The 22,445-nt window shown below is 39.4% G+C and overlaps 1 protein-coding gene and 1 pseudogene across 16 annotated transcripts in view; one reads left to right on the top strand and one right to left on the bottom strand.

Moving 5' to 3' along the window:
- FGGY (FGGY carbohydrate kinase domain containing) overlaps positions 1–22,445 on the bottom strand; it is a 378,919-nt gene that overhangs the window by 326,857 nt on the left and 29,617 nt on the right. For 15 of the 16 annotated variants that reach the window (XM_074334784.1, XM_074334788.1, XM_074334791.1 and 12 more), the window contains 2 exons: positions 16,185–16,296; positions 10,293–10,444 (listed from right to left, as the gene is read on the bottom strand). In XM_074334784.1, coding sequence (XP_074190885.1) covers positions 10,293–10,444; positions 16,185–16,296 — 264 coding nt within the window. The remainder of the gene's footprint in view (positions 1–10,292; positions 10,445–16,184; positions 16,297–22,445) is intronic. The other variant, XM_074334795.1, reaches the window with a different exon arrangement.
- On the top strand, positions 16,971–18,043 carry LOC141572484 (glyceraldehyde-3-phosphate dehydrogenase-like; annotated as a pseudogene).

Genomic DNA, 22,445 nt, shown 5'->3' with positions numbered 1-22,445 from the left:
CTTTGGGGAAGCTACTTAAGCGCTCTAGGCCTTAATTTCTTCATCTGTATTATGGGATAATAATATTGTGTCACTGAGAAGCTTGGATGAAATACTGAATAGGAAGCCCCTCCTACAGTGCTTTCTAGGAAAATAAGCCCAAGAAAGGTTAGCTATGACTATAATATTATTTTTTAATGGAAAATTACTAAGTAATAAAACCATGAGCATTGTGCTGTAACAGTAGCAAACTACTCCAACCATGGATAGTGTCCCATTATTAATGTTTTTTTTGTATATACAGTAGGCTTTTATTCTATACTGACGAAGTCTTAAAATAAGACTGCACATTCAGTCTTGTAATTTTTTCCCTTCAGCATAAACTTTGTTGTTGCCATACAAATATCTGTTATCTACTCGGTACATAAGCCAGAGTGATTTTTTTTTAAGTCATAAAACAGATCATGTCACACCCATGCTTAAAATCCATCAACCATTTCCTACTGCTCTAGAATAAAATCCAAATTCTTGCCTATGGCCTCAAGGGCTGTGGCTGTGCAGAGTCTGGCCCCCTGCCCACTTCCCCAGCCCACCTCCCACTGCTCCCTGCCTTGCTCGTACCCTCGCAGCCCTGCTCACCTCCTTGGCTGGTCTCACAGGTGCTTTCCTCCCCTCAGTGACTGTGCTGCTCTCTCTTCCTGAAAATCTCATCATTCAGGTCAGACAAAAGCTCCCAAGAAAGAACACACTAGCCATGCCAGATCTGTTCATTTGTGTTTTTTCCTTCACAGCATTTTCCAGAAAATAAAATCACTGTGTGTGTGTGTGTGTGTGCGCACATACACATGGACACATACACACAAATACTTGTCCCCTTATCGATTTCCTGCCTCTCTACTCTAGCATCTAAGTTCCCAGAAGCCTCCCCAGAGCCACTATTGGTCTCGCTCACCTTGGCGTCCCCGATGCCCAGCACAGTGCCTATCACACAGGAGACGATACTTGTTAATTAAAAAAAGGGAATGCACCACCTATTGTTCCCGGCCTCACATCCTCCTGAGCACCATCACTTACAAGTTTCTTTACAGAACTAGTTTATTCAAACACTGCACGACAAACTCTTAAAAAAGCAGTAGAGTAAAATGTGGTAAACCCATATTCTGGATTGGAAATGCCAAGGTTCAAATCCCAGCCTTGCCATTTATTAGCCTAGTGACCTTGGGCAAGTTGATTAACACCTTTGGGCCTCTTTCATCATCAGTAAAAGGTGATACTTAATTCATAGGGTGGTTGTGAGGATTTTATGAGTTAATATGGATAAAATGCTTAGAAAAATGTTAGATATATAATAAGTATTATATTAATATATGCACTTCAGCTACTATTTTCAACTATTTCCTTGTTCTATTCTTATTGCTTAGTTGATCTGTATCTTTCCTTTCCAATCAGACTATGATGTTTTGAGAGCAGGGACCACTTCTGGATTCCTGCAGTAAACTGCACAGGCCCCCACGGGAGGGGGATCTGTGGTATGGCTCTTGGTGTAGGTTTGCTTACATGGTATGAGACTATGAGTAAGATGTTTAACTATTTTGATCTTCAGTTTCCTCATCTGGAAAAAGAGCTATCTACCCCACAAGACAGGTGTAAAGATTAAATAAAATAATCCTTGTGAAATAAAATAATTCTGGGGCTGAAGGCAATCATGAATTTTAGGGGAAACAAGTAGAAGGTATTTAGTAAATCAGTTTGCTTTGGAGTTCAGTGCTGGCTGCCTTCTGGTGTCGGTGTTGCACATAGAATGTGGATGATTCAAATAAATAAATGACTGAAAATATGTTTTGTACTCTTTCACTATCTATTTTCTATGATTGCCTCTGACAACTCTATGGTGGTTTTAGATGCTTTCCTTAGCTACAGTGTTTCCCCGAAAATAAGACCTAGCCAGACCATCAGCTCTAATGTATGTTTTGGAGCAAAAATTAATATAAGACTCGATCTTATTTCAATATAATATAAGACCGGGTCTAATATAATATAATAATATAAGACCCGGTCTTATATTAATTTTTACTCCAAAAGATGCCTTACAGGCATCTTGATGGTCCGGCTAGGTCTTATTTTCGGGGAAACATGGTATTAGTCAAACAGGAAAAACATACAACTCATTACAGGCAGCTCCATGAAATAAGATATTCTAGTGTTTCAAATTCTCCCACTTCAGTGATAGGATGTTACCGATATGCCCATCATTAGAGAAAAACAAGGTTAAACACATGGAAGTGAAAATTAAGCTACTATATCAATATCTACTGTACAAGGCACTTTGCAATATCTCACTAAATTACAGTAATTCCATAAGGCTGATATTATCCTCATTTTACAGCTAAGTGCACCGAAACTCAGAGAAGTTGATTTTGTTGTCTAAAGTCCCAAAATTGTAAATGGTGGAGGAAGATTTAAATGCAAGTGTGTTTGGCTACAAACCCTGTACTTTTTTGTTGTTGTTTTCACAGATCTGTGTTACATCTCCCCAAGTTTCTCAGCATCTTGTATTATTAGCTCTATTGCTAAGATCTGGTGAATGTGGGTGAATCATATTAAAACTATACAAGGTCTGACAATTATAATAAGTTCACAAACTTATTGCAACTACTTTGTTACCCTTTTTTGATTATCAGAGGGATTATTCATTATGAATTTGTACCAAATGGACAAACAGTTAACCTAGTTTACTATTTGGAAGTGCTTGAAAAAGTTAAGACAACCTGAACTTTTCGCCAACAATTCATGGCTCTTGCATCACGACAATGCACCAGCTCACACGGCACTGTCTGTGAGGGAGCTTTTAGCCAGTAAACAAATAACTGTATTGGAACACCCTCCCTACTCACCTGATCTAGCCCCTAATGACTTCTTTCTTTACTCGAAGATAAAGGAAATATTGAAAAGAAGACATTTTGATCACATTCAGGACATCAAGGGTAATATGATGACAGCTCTGATGGCCATTCCAGAAAAGGAGTTCCCAAATTGCTTTGAAGGGTGGACTAGATGCTGGCATCAGTGCATAGCTTCCCAAGGGGAGTACTTCAAAGGTGACTGTAGTGATATTCAGCAATGAAGTATGTAGCACTTTTTCTAGGGTGAGTTTGCAAACTTATTTGTCTGACCTCACACATGGAATTTAAAGCTAGAGTAACTAATTAATAAAGACTAGTTTCTATCATATTGCCCTTAAAAAAGAAATGGTGTAAATCAAAGAAAGGAACTGATATTGTTTTTCTTTCACAAAGTTTCAAGATTAGAAGAAACCCAAGGATAAGGAGTAGATGTTACTAAAGCATCAAGAGGAATAAAATAATAAGGCCATAAAAGGCTCTAAAAATGAGCTGGGGCAAGCCTCTTATTTTACAGAAGGGACTAGAACAAGGCTTTCCTGACCTCTAGTAGTTTTCTTTTCAATAGTTCCTACTGCAAAGCACTTAGCTGACACCTTCCACAGCTAGCAGGAAGTTATCAAACCACCTCTGGTAGCATCCAAATTCCCAGGTTCCTCCAAAAAAATCTACATATAACAGAAAAGGCACATTAGAACCAATCAGAGAATCATTTACTCACTTTTTCAATATGTTATCTGGGAACAGAAGCAGAGAGGCATGGACTGGGGCGATGGGAGGGGCAGATATATTTCCTAAACCAATCAACAAAACCCTCTGACATTCCAGCCAGCCGGTTCCAGAGCTTTGGAATGAACAATGAAAATCTCAAACTTTAAAATGAGTAGCTCTCTGCTCTGCTGACAATGGCAAAAAGAGTAAATGAGTTAAAAGGATTGGAACACCTCCATGCGGCCCCTACAAGCCAGTTAATTATCTTCCATTAACTCGGAGCTGTCAGGATTGGCATCGGCCCCTTAACTTTCTTGACCTTCCTCAGTCTGCACCTTGTTATCCTCCAATGTTTCATGTTTATAAAGATAGGAGACTCCAGCTGTTCCGGCCTGACAGAACTTCATTTACATTTGGCCTTTATTAAGATGAGAGTCAGAATCATTGAGACCAAATGGAAAAACCAGACTGCTGGGGGTTATGAAAAATTCAAATGGCATTTTTCCTTTTATCTGACAATTTGTATTAAGGAGACATACGTCAACTCAAAACACATAAACCTTAAATATAAAGGACATGATTAGAATTCCATATTGTGGGACTAGGACCCAAGAGACTTTGCCCAAGAGCTACGGTGGTCTTCGTCCATCACTTCTGTCTTCCAGGACGTCTGAACTCCAAGTTCTGCCCAGCTCCCTCTGACATCTGATTCCATGCTCAGGAGCACATGGATGAGAGCAATCCCAAAGTGAGTGTTAAGCTCTGACTCCTCCACCTCACTCACCCCTCACAGCCAATCAGTCTCAATGTCCAGTTGATATTATTCCCTAAAGATTTCTGGACCAATCTCCTCTCTATCCTTCTGGTCTCATTATTTCTCACCTGGAATACTGCAACAGCCCCTTACTGGGCCACTTTACTCAAAAACTATGTATTGGGTAACAACTAAGTGTCAGGCACTTGATTATAGGTAGGGACTTTGCAGTGAACACAATGGATATGATCTCCATCCTGCTGTGGATTACAATGGTTGGAGGGGGCAAGCATTATATAAATCATCATACAAATTGATATATGATTAACAATTTATGAAAGATACACTGAAATAAAATTGAGAGTGCAATGACAAGAGACTTCTGATTTATCTGAGGGTCAGGAAAGGCTTTTTAAAGCAAGTGACAATAAAGCTGAGACCTAAAGGATGAGTTAGAATCAGTGGTGAGTAGAGAGAAGAATATTCGGGGCAAAAGGCACATCATCACATCATCAAGACCAAAGGTCAGCAAACTTTTTCTCCCATGGTCTAGAGAGTAAATATTCTCAACTTTGCAGGCCATACAGTCTCTGTCTCAATTACTCAGCTCTGTCACTGTAATGCAAAAGCAGCCATAGACCGTACATAAATGAATGAGTGTGGCTGTGCTCCAACAAGACTTTATTTATGGCCACTAAAAGTTTAATTTCATAGAATTTTCACAGGTCACAAAATTTTCTTCTCCTTTGGTTCTTTTTCAACCATTTGAAAATATAAAACCCATTCTTAACTTCCAAACATCCAAAAAGACGCAGTAGGCGAGATCTGGTCTGCGGGCTGCAGTTTGGAAAGCACTAGTCAAGCCTGAGGTGGCAAAGAACTTGGTGTGTTTTGAGGCGCCCTGAGGGGATCGCTCAGGATGGATTAGAAAGGTGAAAGACACACAGTAAACAGAGAGGAGCAGGCAAACATAACATCACTTACCATCTTCTGGGCCATGTTACAAATTTTGGAACCTATGTGAAGAGCCAAGCAAAGGCAACCCAGTGGTGTAATCAGGGAAGAAAACAGTTCTTACTCCCACACACACATATTCTCACCCCTAGTCCAGTCTCCTTGGCCCTGCCAAAAGGATCTAAGACATCCCTCCCTTGCTGAAAAACCATCAACCAATCTCCATCACCTTAAACTGAACCCTAAACTGAGCCCGAGCCTCATTTCCTACTACACTCAGGGAGGCATCCCAGGCTCGTGTGCTAGGACTGACTTACCTTAACATAAACGAACCATCGACTCTCTCTAGAGTATCCTTCCTGTCTTCTCTATTAAGCAAAACCTCCACTCGTTATCTTGAGGCTCATCTGAAATAACTCCTCCAGGAAGCAAATTGTTTTCTCAGAAAGCGCTTTGCATATTCCTGTATCACTGTGCTGAGCACATCTGCTATGGCTCTGTGTCCACGTCGCTCTCTTCCACCCACTCCCTCCTGACAGCCCCACCACCACTGTCCCCAGGGACCGTGTGCCCCTCAAGGGTAAGACTGAGTCCTCTTTGTGCCCATGTCCCCAGTGCCTATCACACTACTGGTTCACGGCAGGACCTCAGTGAAAATGTGGCCAATTCAGGAACGAATAAAGAGTAAACAAATGGCAGCCCAATGAACCCAGCACACAAGAGTCTCACGAATGTGCAGTTGAACTCTACAGAAGCTATCTAACTTCCCAGTGCCTTGGTCTCCTATAGCCCCATTAAAAAGAAGGTACTGTTTACTGATTCTCCACAAATGGATGCTTTTCAGGATACAAGGGCAGAGCCTTTAGCATTGAAAGTGGTTTCCTAACTTTGCAGGACAGCAATACAGCAATGCCTGGAAGCTTGTCAGAAACGCAAAATTTCAGTCCCTACCCGAAGGCTACTAAATCAGGATCTGAAGTTTAATAAAATCTCCAAGTGACTGACTTACACTTTAAAGTTTGATAAGCACTATAACCCAGCCCGGTCGGGCTCTAAGGAGAAGATGCTAACTCTGATTTTAGAAACAGCTTTGGTTTTCCATCAGATTTTTATGGAATCACAAGACCCCGAATAGCCAAGACAATCCTAAGAAAAAAGAACAAGGCTGGAGGTATCACACTCCCTGACTTTAGCTTGTACTACAATGTGACAATAATCAAAACAGCATGGTAACGGCAGAAAAACAGACACACAGACCAATGGAATAGAATTGAGAACTCAGAAATAAACCCACATATATATGGACAGATAATTTTCGATAAAGGAGTCAAAAAACATACAATGGAGAAAAGAAAGCATCTTCAATAAATGGTACTGGGGAAATTGGAAAGCCACGTGCAAAAGATTGAAATTAGACTGCTACCTGTCACTGTGTACCAAAATTAACTCAAAATGGATCAAAGAACTAAACATAAGATCTGAAACAATAAACTGCATAGAAGAAAACATGTGTACTAAACTTATGGACCGTGGTTTCAAAGATTATATGAATTTGACCTAAAAGGCAAGGGAAGTAAAAGCTAAAATAAACAAATGGGACTATATCAAACTAAAAAGCTTCTGCACAGCAAAAGAAACCACCAACAAAACTAAGATACAACCAACTGAATGGAAGAAGGTATTTGCAAACAATACCTCCGATAAGAGGCTAATATCCGAAATATATAAAGAACTTATACAACTCAACAACAACAACAAAAAAAAAACAATCCAATTAAAAAACAATGGGCAGAGGACCTAAACACACTTCTCCGAAGAAGACATACAAATGGCCAACAGATATATGAAAAAATGCTCAACTTCACTAGCTATTAGGGAAATGCAAATCAGAACCATGATAAGATATTACCTCACACTGGTTAGAATGGCTATCATCAACAAGACAAATAATAATAACAAGTGTTGGAGAGGCTGTGGAGAAAAAGGAAACCTCATACACTGTTGGTGGGAATGCATGTTGGTACTACGTATATTGGTACTATGGAAAACAGTATGGAAGTCCCTCAAAAAATTAAGAATAGAATTACCACATGACCCAGCAATCCCTCTCCTGGGTATCTACCCCAAACATCTGAAAACATTTATCTGTAAAGATACATGTACCCTGATGTTCATTGCAGCATTATTCATTGTAGCCAAACATGGAAACAACCAAAGTGTCCTTTGATAGATGACTGGATAAACAAGATGTGGTATATATACACAATGGAATACTACTCAGCCATACGAAAAGATGAAATAGGACCATTTGCGACAACATGGATGGATCTTGAGATTATTATGCTAAGTGAAATAAGTCAGACAGAAAAAGTCAAGAACCATACGACTTCACTCTTATGTGGAATATAAAACTGAAAGCAACAAATGAACAAGACAAACAAACAAAGAAACAAAAACTCATAAACACAGACAACAGTTTAGTGGTTACCAGAGGGTAAGAGGGGTGGGGTAGAAGAGGGAAAAGGAGATCAAACATATGGTGATGGAAGGAGAACTGACTCTGGGTGGTGAGCACACAATGGGATTTATAGATGATGTAATACAGAATTGTACACTTGAAACCTATGTAGTTTTACTAACCATTGTACCCCACTAAATTTAATTAAAGAAAAGAAAAAAAGGGGGGAAAAAAGAAATAGCTTCAATTTTCAACTTTCAATTATGGCAAAACCAAAAGGATTCTCAGCAAGGATTCCTATGCACGCATACCAAAAAATAAAAATAAATTTAATTTTTTTTTTTTTTTAATTTTTCAAACAGATTTAAGGCTCAATCTTCAGGTAGTTAAATACACAACGAGGCAATGTTTACAGCCTTACTCAAAAAATTCTGAAATGGAATTGATTGGACGAACGGATGGACGGATGGATGGATGGATGGTCTTAGGTCACAATCAGTGCCATGCAATCTAGAACTTTATTTTCTATGGCCTTTATTTAGTGCATTTTGATCTCAAGTACACAATGGTAAGTATCCTGAGAGGTTTATATGGAATGTATATTTAGATCTCCTGGATTTACAGGCCAGAGCTGGCCACAACATGTGTGTTCAATAAAGCCCTGATGGTGCACCAATGACCACCCACGTGATCCTCCTCATGTAATTCAGCACAGCTCTTCCTTACCTGTGGCCAAGAAGGGTGATATAGCCCACCTATTCTCTTGCACCATGTTTGCGCTGGCTTGAAAAACACCGCTGCCCTCCTACCTGGTTCCCACCCTAAGTGGCACCCATTACAGTGTGACATGATTAGATGAGCTGGCTTTGGAGTCCAAGAGACATGGTTTTAATACTTACTGGCTCTCCCATTTGTTTGGCAAAGCCATTTAACCCTCTCAGTCTCAGTCTCCCATGCTCTCTACCAGGCAGAGCTTGTTAGGATTAAATCAATTAATACCCATAGAATACATAGAAGAGTGTGGGGCAGTGAGGACCAGTTCTGTATAATGATTTGTACTTCAGCACGGATGGAAAAAGCAAGGTCTGGGATAAGAATGGCTTTGCCGAAAGTCACACAATGTGATGTTAACAGAGACAAAATCAGAATCCTGAAACCTCCAACTCCTAAGATAACCTGTGTTTTCAAACTCTTAGCAACTACAGAAGCCTTTCCGCAAATTAAAACTCACAAATATACAAACTATACAAAACAAATAACAAGCCATACCTGCTATAATTATTGATGCCCTTTTCGCTTATCTCCCATAGTAGCAATCCAGGGACAACTTCGCAGCACCCTTAAACTCCCCCCACCCCCATACACATTTTGAGTAATTGAAAACACAGCCTACCTGAAACCTCAGAGCCAGTAAATGAATCACACCAGGTCTTACTCATTAGATGGAGTCTCTCCTCACCAGACCACCTAGGGGTTTTCAAGCCCCCAAGGTTCCCAGAGGACTTGAACTTTCTCACACATCCATCTCTAATAGGAACCATTAAACTGACATCACCACTCTCCACACTTCATAAAGGATCGTAACATCTGGAAATGGGAACCACCTGCAAGCGCTCTGACCAGCGATCACCACATCACTCAAGGACATGGAAGCTCAAGTTCAGGCAAGATGAGAAAGGAATACTCTAAAATGCCACCAAGGCCAGAGATTAATCATCTGGGGCTAAAAGTGTATAGAGAAAGAAGGTCCTGGTCAGAAGATTTGGACTTCAATCCCAGCTCTGTCATTTTCTAATTCACCTCTCTGGACTTCAGTAGAGTACGGGATATTAGCAGAATCAATTTCATAGTCAACCAGTCTTAGGTTCAAATCCTGGCTCTGTCACATACTTATTGTGTCATTTTTGGATGGGTTGGTTAATCTCTACTAGCTTTAGTTTTCTTGTCTACAAAACACAACCGAAAAATAGAAACTCTGCTTCATAGGGTTGCTGTTAGGATTCAAAGAGGTATTCTGTCAAATACATATCACAATGTCTTGCATGAGTTAAGCATATAAAAACAGGAATGATTTAACTACAAGATAATCAATAAAATAGGATCGACCTTCCTCACAGAGTTGCTAGGAAAAATCAAACATCACAGACGTCAGCAGGATGCCTGGTACAGACAAATCCGCAACACATGGAATCCTCTACTGCTACAGTTAACCCTTGAACAATACAGGTTTGAACTCCGTGGTTCCATGTATATGTGGAATTTTCCAATAAATACACACAATACTGAAACTGTGTTTTCTCTTCCATATGATTTTCTTAAGATTTTCGTCTCTCTAGTTACTTCATTGTAAGAATACATACAACATGAAAAATATGTGTCAATCCACCGTATATGTTATCGTAAGGCCTCCCGTCACTAGTAGGCTGTTAAATTTGGGGGGAGTCAAAAGCTATACACTTGTGTGTGATGCCAGCACCCCTCACCCCATCGTTGTTCAAGAGGTATTAGCATCCTCTCCTCAACCCTACGCACTCACCTCTTTTAGCCACAGAAGCTTCGGGGCCTGCATTTCCACAGACATCACGCCCCCCACGTACTGCAGGACACTGTGCTTGGTTTCGTTGATCCTGTGGACCTGACTGACTGCTCGGTGGTCCAGCCACATGATGATGTTTCGATGGGCATCTCCTGGCAGGAGCAAGGAGAGGAAGACACATGTGCATTATTATCCTTCTACTTCAAGGGCAATTATGGATCCCCAAGGGCAAAGAGCTACACAACTTCTATAATTTCCCCCATCAACAAGGAACAACTGAAAGGACCACCACCAAGGCTGATTTGAACACTTTACCCAAACCTTGGATTTCCCTTCAAGAGATGTGCTCTTTGAATATAGCCTCAGGGTTAAACATCTATAATAAAACCAGTCAAGATCTTCCAATTACTTATATCATCATTCATTCGTTCTCAACTCATCCCTTCCTTTCCTATCCCTTCTGTTCTAGAAAAAAATTTTCTGGGCAAATATTCAGGAAAAAGAGTCTATGAAATAAGCCTAAAACAGTACGTTGGCTTTTTAAGATCTGTCTCCTTTAAATATGGACAAATATTTCAACAGTATAATATATTTAACAAAGTACATCTACACAATGACTTTTATCTGTTTATATTCCCACTTCTTCTAGACACTTTATTTAAATCAGTTCATTTAGGTTTTTTTCCCCCCTCACTCAGTTACTTTGTTTGGTGGAGTGGGAAGCACACAAGTTTTGGAATCACACAGACCCAATGGGGAAATACTGACTCTCAGTTATAGCAGAGATCTACTGAGAAAGTTATTAAACTTTTCTTAGCCTCAGTGTCTTCATCTACAAAATGGGGATAACAATACCTAAGAGCATACAGGGATCAATAGTACGCATAAAGGATATGGCAAGTCACTATCACATAGTAGGCCTTCAGGAGTAGTAAATACAAGGAGGAGAATTTAAAAGCAACTGGAGAAGGAGCACGAGCACCATCACATCCTCCCTCTACAACCTGCCACCCTCATAGCACCTGACTGTCCCTTTGTCCCTTCCCCAGCCTCTGTTAATCCATCACATTCTGATGAGCAAGCCACTACTCCTGACAGCCCTCTGCTCGCTCAGATGGCAAAAGGCAGAGAAAAACAATGAATTACCTGGGAGATTACAGGAAGGAAAGATCAAAGGGGACCCAACAGTAACTGAGCCAGGCACTTTTACACATTATTTTATTGAATGACAAAATAATTGCAACAATTATACAACTTTGCTAATAGCAAATGTTTATAAAGCTCTGTGTGTCTGTGTGTATCCCAAGTCCTGTGATGAGTATTTTACACACATCATCTCACTTAATTCTCAAAACAATCCTCTGATCTAGGTCACTTTCAATGACAAACTGACTCTGAGGCTGCAGACTGCCTAAGATCGCAGAGCTGGGGAAAGCATGAGGAGGGCTTTGAAAGCAGATCTGTGCCGAGTACAGATAAATCAAGTGATAAAAGGAATAAACTAGAGCTACACATATCAACATGAGTAATGACACCAGCTGGGAGATTTTTAAACACAATATACATTGTTTGTTGTTGTGAGTATACACATATGTGGTAAAAGCATAGAAACAACATGTTTGTGAACACCAACTATAGCAGAACGGTCACCTGCTGGGAAGAGGGGGAACGGGACGGGGAGAAGGAATAGGCTGAAGCTGCAGGCGATTCTTTCTTTAAAAAACAAAGACACGTGAGTAAACATGGCAAATTTTCATGTTTATCCTTAGTAGTGGATACATAGGAAGCTGTTATTTTATTTTCCATATGTTTAAAAAGAATTCTTTAAACTTAAAAAAAAAAAAAGTCAACCTATGAAAATATCTAAATTAGGTCATCATCATCATAAGGAAACCAGGACTCTGGTTTGCCTGCCTGGAGAGATTTCAGGTCCCACAAAAGCTCCTCAGAAAATAGTAATTCTCTGAAAATAAGAGAAAGTATATAAAGCCTTCCCATAGGCACACCTATAGATTTGTTTTTAATAGTTGAATGATTCTACTCTATAATAGAATTGCTTAAAGCTCTGGTTCTCAACTCCAGTTGCACATTTGAAACCCTGGATAGCTTTAAAAATACTAATGTCCACGTCCCGTTCCAGAACTCTCACTGAATCGGAACGTGGGTGTGTGCCCACACACACGTGCTCACACACATACATATACACATGTATGTAGGTGTGTGGGTTTGGGGGAGAACATTATCAGTTTTGCTTCTTAAATATTGTATTGACTATTTCTACAGCTGTTTCAAGACAAATACACCTGTTGCTAAACTTCCAACTGTAAAGACAGACCAAAATGTAGTTAGAATGAAACAATGAGAAGTATACAGAATCAAGTATTCTATCACATTTATAATTATCAATTATTTTAATTTTAGACAAGAACTGGGAAATTAATCTTTTTTTTTTCAATTCCTATAGAAAACCACAAATAAATGAATCCACTGAAAGTGCATTTAATCTTTTATTGAGCATCTACTATATGCCAGGCACAGTGCTGGGACAGCAAGAAGAATGTCCCTGCCCGTATGAAGCATGTGGTTGGATGGAAAAACAATTCTATAGTGTGTTGACTGCCAGAATAGAAATACCAAGACGAGGAGGATGGAGAAGGTATTGGTTAACTGAGCCTGAAGCTGCACAGAGAGATTCCAAGAGGCAGAAACACTTTAGTTTAGTTCTAAAAATGACTGGCCATTGGTTAGCCAGGTGAAAGAGTGAGGAAGGAGGTGCTACACGGCTGAGACAGCATGTGAAACAAATGGAGTACAGACCCGAGGAAATGTCATAGTGTAAGAGAATGGGATGCAAGTGAGTAGAGCACAATTTGGACTATACAGGCAGTTTACTTAAGGGCAGATTACTTATCCATGTATGCATTTAATTAATATTTTGAACACTTACTTCATAGGAGGTGTTCGAGGCATACTTGAGGGGGAAAAATTGCTATGAATTAGCAAAAACCATCTAAAGAGGAGGTTTCTGTTGCAGAGCAGCCCAGGCAGCAACCCCTTCTCCAGCCCCACATGATCATGCTTGGTTCCTCCCCCTCCCAAGAGCTCCTATGGCTGGGATGGCCCACCCCGAGTTATGCTCTGAGTTTGGTGGGATGCAGAGGTAGGACGCATGCAGCAGTGGCACTGCTCCCACCCGGGGCTGTTCTGATCTTCAAAGAAAGAAAGATCAAAAACAAGAAAGGCCTAACAATGAGACTATTTTATCACATAGCAATGAGCAATGTGCTTAAACTACAGTACTTACCGTGTTTTCTTGAAAATAAGACAGGGTCTTATATTAATTTTTGCTCCAAAAGACACATTAGGGCTTATGTTCAGGGGATGTCATCCTGAAAAGTCATGCTAGGGCTTATTTTCCGGACATACGGTAATTTACTTTGGTTTGGGGTGTTTTTGTTGTTTTGTTTGGTTTTGTTTTTCTTTCATTTTTTGGTTAACATCTAAAGATGGTAACAGTTTTGCACATTTTATAGGTTTGGTTTTAATGGTGACAGTTAATTTCCTGACTCCACTTCCTGCTCCTCATGATTATTTTAGTTAACCAATCAAGAGTTGGCCACTGCCACGTAGGTAGCAGCAGTCATTTAAAGAACCTTGAAACCACCTTTTAAAATTCTAATTTCATTTTCTAGCACAGCATAATCCATGTCAGAGAAAAATCTAACCTTAATAGAACCCGTTGAAAGGCAAGAAACTGGTGAGGGGCACGTGCAGCTGGATGCATTTGATGAACAGGTACATCTTAACCTTTCAGGTGGACTAAAATTATTTCAACACTCATAATTAGGGTTGCAACCTCGCCACCCTTTTAACAGAAGGCCTGTTAACAGCAGGCAATTCTACCTACAATGATAAAAAGAATGGAATCCAGAGAGGGCACGGATCTAAGCAGGTTTAACAAGGAACCACTGCCACTTCAGTATTCTTCTTCCTGATATTTTCACTGTCCATTCATCTGTGCCTAGTAATTCTTCACATAGTAGAATTACCAAGGAAACTGTTTTAAATGCCGATGCCCTATCCTAACGCTAAGCCAAATGAAAACAAATGAATTGGTCATTTTAAAAGATCCCCAGTTGATTCTAATGTACAGCCAGAGTTTTTTTTTGTTTTTTTTTTAAATGTAGTTTTAGTATATTAGAAGGCATAGAGTCCTTGGAACTTAGGGCTTTTAACATCTGAAATGTCGCCCAAATGAGAATTCCTCCGACAGCATCCCTAACAGACGGTCACCTGACCGCTACTTAAAGAACGCCAATTAAGGAGGTGCTGACAGTCTCCCAACATGGCCAGCTCCATGGCTGCACACGTCCCATAGCTGGAGAGAGCCTACTGCTGCTGCGCTGAGCTCTGCTGCTTCAGCCCCATCCTTTGGTCTCTTTTAGAACAATGCCAACTGAGCCAGCAAATAATCACTAAGAACAAGGACCATTCATATTCATCTTTGAAGCCCCAACATTTAATAGCAGGGCTTGGCACCCAGTAGGTGCTAAGAAATATAGCAAGAAAGGGGGAAAGTGTGTGTGTGTGTGTGTGTGTGTGTGTGTGTGTGCAAAAGGTTATCATTACTCCTATGCTCTAACCACGCATCCATGTGCATTTTTTTCAGCACATGTAATATATAAAAATCCTATTCTACGCCTTAGGTCCATAGAAGTGAGTAGGATACATCCTCTTAACTTGAGAACTTCATCATTAGATGGAAAAACTGTTTCTGAGCAGTCAGATGTCAGGCTCTCACTTAATTCTCATAGCAAAGCTAGCTACTGTTTCATTATTCCAATTCTTTCAGAGGAGAAAACTACACCATGCAGAGAGGTTCAGCGACTCACTGAAGGTGTCACACAGCTCAGCAGGAGCAAAACAGAGATCTGGAATGTGCCTGCCTCCCATTCCAGGATGCTGCAGTGTGCCCTGGGATCCACAGCCGCCCTTAGGAAAGACTCTGCTTCCAGCAGCGTCCACTCCTAAGGGTTCCTAAACATAATCTAGCCCCAAACTTGTCTGCAATGCCTATCTCGGCCACAACTGACTGACAACCCCTAGGGCCACACTCCTTCAGATGCAACGTCCGGTGCACCAGAGTCTCCACCATTCCCAAATGATTTCTTTTCACCCAAAAGTTAAATATCAGCTGAAGTTTATCATCACAGCTTACGTACCTAACCAGTGCAAACTTTTGGGTTTGCAACTTAAGTGCTAGCGTTACCAGTTAAAATTCCCCAACAGGAACACATCCTGACTCGCTGTAAAAAATGTCTGATGGTGAACCCAAGTGGCCCATTGGAAGCAGCTCACTACAGTAGTCACACGTGTCTATTAGAACAACCTCATTCAATGGGAATGTCCTTTGGTCTGACTATTGAAAACAGAGGCCATCTGTTCCCAGTGTCTGTGTGATACATGGTCCTATCTGCCTTGTTCTATTTCCTTCAATGGGCTTGGTTCACCCACTCAAATGAATGTGGCACAGGAGCTTCACATGCAAAGCAACCGCAGCACTGGCACTCTCTTCCTAGAAAACACCCAGACCACTTGTCTGTTTCAAGGTCCCATGTCCTTCCTTCATCACGCTCTCTACTGCGGCTCTTGCGCTTTAGGAAGCCATGTCTCTACCTAATGCAAGCCCCAGATGCCACCCCATTCCTACCAACTGCTCTCCAAGTTTTTAACCTCAGGGACATGATTTCTGACCTGTAGGATCCACCTCTAAATCTCACTTCCAGTGGTAAGAGATAGCTGACCTCATGTTCCTCCTAGGCCCTTTGATTAATCAGCCATGTTTGCCCCACCCAATCTCCCACCATCAAGGAAAGAAGGGAATGGTCCTACCTTCATGGTTCACTGGTAAAGGATGAAACTGTTTATCCAAAACAACCAGAGAACACGTGGCATCAAACCCAAGCCCTCGAATTCGGTTTAAATCGATCCCTTGTACAACTTTCTGTTTTAAAAAACAAACAAAAACATAAATTACAATGCAAAGCTTTTAAAAGATTGAGATGAATGACAGAATAGAAAAAATATTTATAACATAAACAGATAAAAGTTTAATATCACTAAAATGTCAGAAGATCCTACAAATTAATAAGAGAAAGACAACCAATCTAATTGGAAATTAAGCATAGGACATGTCATGTCACTTCATAAAATAAGAAATAGTCAAAGAGCATATAAAAAGATCCTTAACTCCACTACGATTCAATAAATACAAATAAATATATACCAGTCTTTGCTATTCATACTGGAAAAAAAAAATGTAAAAGATTAACAGTATATCGTAGTGGCAAGATATGGAGACATGGAACTTCTCGAACAGTCTTTTTAACAGTGTAATAATTTAGTAGAAATTTTGAAGAATAATTTTATAGTATTTGTTAAAATGTAAGGCATGCATTACTTTTGCCCCAGCAATTCCATTTCTAGGAATCTATCTTAGCAAATTATTAGCATAAGTAAATAAAGTTATATGTAGACAAAGGTTAACTGCAGTCCTGCTTAAGAATACATTTAAAAATTAGAAAAAAATTGGTTTTATTAAATAAATTAAAGTATACCTGTGAAATTGAATCTTCTACAACTATTAAAAATAAAGAGGTAGAGAAGCAATTTCTGGGTATGGTGGTATGAAAACGTCAGCAAATCCTCGTTGCAAAATTTAAAAAAAAAGTATAAAATCAAAAAATCATCAAAAACAACCACATGGAGGCTATAGAAATTAGCCAAAGACACATGAAAAAATGAGAAGCATTTATTCGTGAAAAATGAAAACTATACTTAAAACATTCCCAACAAAAAACAAAAAAAACCCTCTCAGACCAGATGGCTTCACTGAGAAATTACATTAAATATTTAAGGAAAAAAAATACTATTCCTACACAAACTTGTTCAGGATGTGGTGAAGTAGGGAACATTTTCCAACAATTCTGGTGCTGAGTATGTTGTGGAGTCCACTGGTGTCTCCACTACCTTGGAGAAGGCAGGGGCTCACTTGAAGGGTGGAGTCAAGAGGTCATCATCTCTGCCCCTCTGAGGATGCCCCCATGTTTGTGATGGGTGTGAAGCAAGAGAAGTATGACAAGTCACTCACGATTGTCAGCAATGCATTCTGCACCAAATGCTTGCCCCCTCCCGCCAGCCCCCCAGCCAAGGTCATCCGTGACAACTCTGGCACCATGGAGGGATTCATGACCACCGTCCATGCCATCATAGCCACCCAGAGGACCGTGGATGGCCCCTCTGGGGAAGCTGTGGCGTGATGGTCGAAGGGCTGCCCAGAACAACATCCCTGCATCTGCTGGCACTGCCAAGGCTGTGGGCAAGATCATCCCTGAGCTGAATGGGAAGCTCACTGGCACAGCCTTTCATGTCCCTACCCACACATGTCAGTTGTGGACCTGACCTGTCACCTGGAGAAGGCTGCCAAATACGATGACATCAAGAAAGTGGTAAAGCCCCACAAGGGCATCCTGGGTTATACTGAGTACCAGGTTGTTTCCTGTGACTTGAACAGTGACACTGACTCTTCCATCTTTGGTGCTAGGGCTGGCATTGCCCTAAACAACAATGCTGTCAAGCTCATTTCCTGGTATGACAATGAATTTGGCTACAGCAACAGGGTGGTGGACCTCATGGCCTACATGGCCTCCAAGGAGTAAGAGCCCCTGGACCACCAGCCCCAGCGAGAGGAAGAGAAGTCCCCAGCTACTGTGGAGTCCTTTTCCCCAATTGTTCCTCCAACACACTGGGAATCTCCTGACCTCCAGTTTCCATCCTAGACCCTCTGAAGAAGGGGAGGGGCTGTGGGAGCCCTATCTTATCATGCACCATCAACAAAGTTCACTGCAGCCAGGCAAAAAAAAAAAAATTCCATTTATAATAGCATCAAAGAAAATCAAATACTCAGAAATGAATGTCTCAAAAGAAGTTCAGGACCCATACCCTAAAAACTACAAAACACTGCTACAAAAAAATGAAACACAAAAAACCCTACAAATTGGAGAAATATGCGATACTCATAAAATGGAAAATTCTACATTGTTAAAATGGTAATCTCAAATTAGTCTACAGATTCTACACAACCCCTATTAAAATCCTAGCAGATTTTTTATTTGGAAATAATCGGCAAGTTGCTCCCAAACATTTACGTAAAAATGTAAAGAACATAGATGAAAACAAAAAACAAAGTTGGAATACTTATGCTACCTGATTTCAAATTTTACTAGAAAACTACCATTACTAAGTCAATATGGCATTGGCATAGGCTAAATTTATAGATCAATGGAACAGAATAGTGACATAAGAAATAAACCCAAACATTTATGGTCAACTGGTTTTTGATAAAAACGCCAAGGCAATTCAATGAGGGTTCTAACAGTGGTGGTAGAACTGAATGCCCATATGCAAAAAAAAAAAAAAAACACTTTACTTCATACCATATACAAAAATTAACTCAAAATGTACTATATCCCTAAATGTAAGAATTAAAACTATAAAACTTGTAGAAAAAAACAGGAGAGAAAGTCTTTTTTTTTTTACCATAGATTAAGCAAAGATCTCTTTTCACACAAGACTCATTAAAAAATTGATAAATTTGACTTCATCAAATTTAAAAATTTTGTTCTTCAAAAGAAACCATAATAAAATGAAAAGATAAGCTATAGACTGGGAGAAAATATTTGCAAATCATACATCTGGTAGTAGACTTGTATATAGAACTTAATAATAAGATGACAAATGACTCAATTAGAAAATGAGTAAAACATTTGAATTTATACTTCACCAAAGAAGGCATACAAATGGCCAATAAATACAAGAAAATTTGCTAATGTCATTAGTGATTAAAAAATGCAAATTAAAATCACAATGAGATACTACTGCATATCTACTAGACTAGCTATAATTAAAAAAAATTGACAATACCAAATGTTAGAAAAATGTGCAGAAAGTGGAACCCTCATATACTGCTGGTGGGAAAAAAGTTTGGCAGTTTTTTAAACATAACTTGCCACACAACTCAGCAATTTCATGCCTACGTCTCTACCCCAGAAAAATAAAAAGATACGTATGCGAATATTCATAAATAAAAAGATATTATGTATTCACAAAGACTTGTATGTGAATATTCATAGCATTATTATTCATTAATACCCCCAAACTGGAAAATCAAATATCTACCATGGTTTAACCAAATCATTAAACAAAGTGTGGTATATCCATAAAATGGAATATTACTCAGCAAGAAAAAGGCACAAACTACTGATATGTGCAACAATGTGAATGAACCTTAAAAACATTATGCTAAGTGAAAGAAGTCAGACACAAAAGAATGTATGTTGTATGATTCCATTTATATAAAATTATTAAATTATTAAAAAAGAGAAATTATAAAAACAAAAAGCAGATAAAGTTATTTACAGCTGGAGATGGGGATGGATGGCAAACAGGCACAAGGGAACTTTTTGGGGTAACAAAAATGTTCTAAATGGATTATGGTGATTGCACAACTGTGTAAGTTTATTAAAACCACTAAATTATACATTTTAAATGAATGGATTTCATGGCATGTAAATTATGCCTCATGCTGTTAAATATTTTCAAAAAGTTAAGCTATAAAAAATGAAAAGATATCCATGATATAGTAATAAGGTAAAATACAAAAACAAAAAGGAATATACAACAAACTGTTAATAGTAGTTGCTTCTAAGAGCAGAAACACCAGTTGGAGTAGATTTTTCTCTTCATTATGTAACTTTTAAAGTTGCAGAATAATAGACTTATTAATTCTATTTTTACTTCTGTTTCTATGGTTTCTTTTTTTGAAAAAGCATGAGTGACCATAATCATTAATGTTCCCCATTAACTTAAAAACATAAACATAACCTTTTAAATCCCACAAAAGTCATCCTAAAAGAACCCATCTCTATTTAAAATGCACAATTCTAACCATCAAAAAAACAAAAAGGCATCCTACTGAATGGGAGAAGGTATTTGCCAATGATATGTCTGATAAGGTGTTAATATCCAAAATTTATTAAAAACTCATACAACTGAATCCCAAAAAACAAACAATCCACTTAAAAAAAAAAAAAATGGGCAGAGGACCTGAATAGGTATTTCTCCAAAGAGGACATACAGATGGCCAATAGACATGTGAAAAGATGCTCAACATCACTAATCATTAGAGAAATGCAAATAAAAATCACACTGAGATACCACCTCACCCCAGTCAAGATGGCTATCACCAGTAAATCAACAAACAACAAGTGCTGGTGAGGATGTGGAGAAAAGGGAATCCTCGTGCACTGTTGGTGGGATTGCAGATTGGTGCAGCCACTATGGAAAAGAATATGTGGGTTCCTCAAAAAATTAAAATTAGAACTACCTATGACCCAGCAATTCTACTCCCGGATATTTATCCAAAGAAATCCAAAATACTAATTTGAAAAAAATATATGCACCCCTATGTTTACTGCACTGCTATTCACAACAGCCAAGATATGAAAACAACCAAATGCCCATCAATAAACAACTGGATAAAGAAACTGTGGTGTATTTACACAATGGAGTATTACTTTGCCATTAAAGAGAATGAAACCATTTGCAACAACATGGATGGACCTAGAGAACATTATGCTAAGTGAAATAAGTCAAACTGAGAAAGACAAATACCATATGATCTCACTTATACATGGAATCTAAAGACCAGAATAAACAAGCAAACAAAACAGAAATAGACTCAGAGATATAGAGGAAAAACTGATGGTTGCTAGATGGAAGGGGGGTGGAGATGGAAGAGAAGGTGAAGGGATTGGAAAGTACAAATTGGTAGTCACAAAATAGTCACGGGGATGGATGTGGAATACAGTATAGTCAGTAACGCTGTACAGATTATAGGCAGTCAGATGGGTACTGGACTTATCAGAGGATCACTTCACAGGTTATATTGTATAAATGCCTAACCATTGCGCTGTACACCTGAAACTAGTATAAAATAATACTGAATGCCAACTATAATTCATTACAAATATATGGTCATGTAAAGTACAGCATAGGGAATATAATCAATGGTACTGTAACAGTTACATATGATGTCAGAGGGATAGTAGACTGGGGGTGGGTATCACTTTGTGAGGGGTGTAGATGTCTGGTCATTATGTTGTTGTGTACACCTGAAACCAATTTTTAAAAAGTTAAATAAAGTTAAATAAATAAATAAAATGCACAATTCTTTTTCCTATTCTGAAATGCCAGACTTGTAATCTAGGATTCTGTTTTTTGCTACGTGACATGTTCCTCATACGCGTATAAGAGCTAGCCACAATTATTACACATTTTCAACAAAGAAAAGCATTACATTTTTCAAATAACAATACAATAAATAACAAGATGCTACCATCTATTGTAGGTATACGCACCTCCTATGTCTCAGGTGCTTTACCCATATCATCCTATTTAATCTTTACAAAGCCCTCTGAAGAAACATTTAACATTTCCACTTCATAAAAAGTAAGTGGAGAACTGGGGAAGGCAGGGGAGAGCAAGCAGGCCCTAGAGATTAAGTAACTCAGACTTGCCCCTGTCACACAGCCAGCAGAGGGCAGAGCCGGAATTCAAACTCAGGGCCTGTGTGTTTCCTAGTCCATCACACTGTCACGCCTGCCTCTGTCATCAGAGAATTTCTTGTTGCCCAAGAGACTCGTCCTGTGGAGAGGGCATGCGCTCTAAGAGCCATTTGCTAGTGACTCCTCTGTGACTGCTGGCAATACGTGTGCCCCCCAGCACCAGGCGAATGCCCTGTATGCCTTTCCTACACTGATCAAGCTAGACTTATAAGAACGTGAGGACCAAACCCAGTTCCTGATCAGGCAGCATAGCCTCATGACAACAAGTCACGAAGACCTTGCTCTGCCACTTTGGCTATGTGTGACTGAGGGCAGGTTACACAATTCCAGCCATTCTAATCACCCGCTTGCCTTGCTGGATCATATCTTTATGGCATTTATAGGCTCGACTTCCTCTACCTGAACGTCCTTGCATCTTGGTTTGGAAATCTCTGGACAGTGACTAAGATCAATGGTGTTGGGTGCAGAC

This window comes from Rhinolophus sinicus, linkage group LG06 (genome assembly GCF_036562045.2).
Source record: "Rhinolophus sinicus isolate RSC01 linkage group LG06, ASM3656204v1, whole genome shotgun sequence".
Taxonomy (NCBI): Eukaryota; Metazoa; Chordata; class Mammalia; order Chiroptera; family Rhinolophidae; genus Rhinolophus; species Rhinolophus sinicus.
Note: the sequence above shows the minus strand (reverse complement) of the source record. Positions and strands in the feature narration are given on the sequence as shown.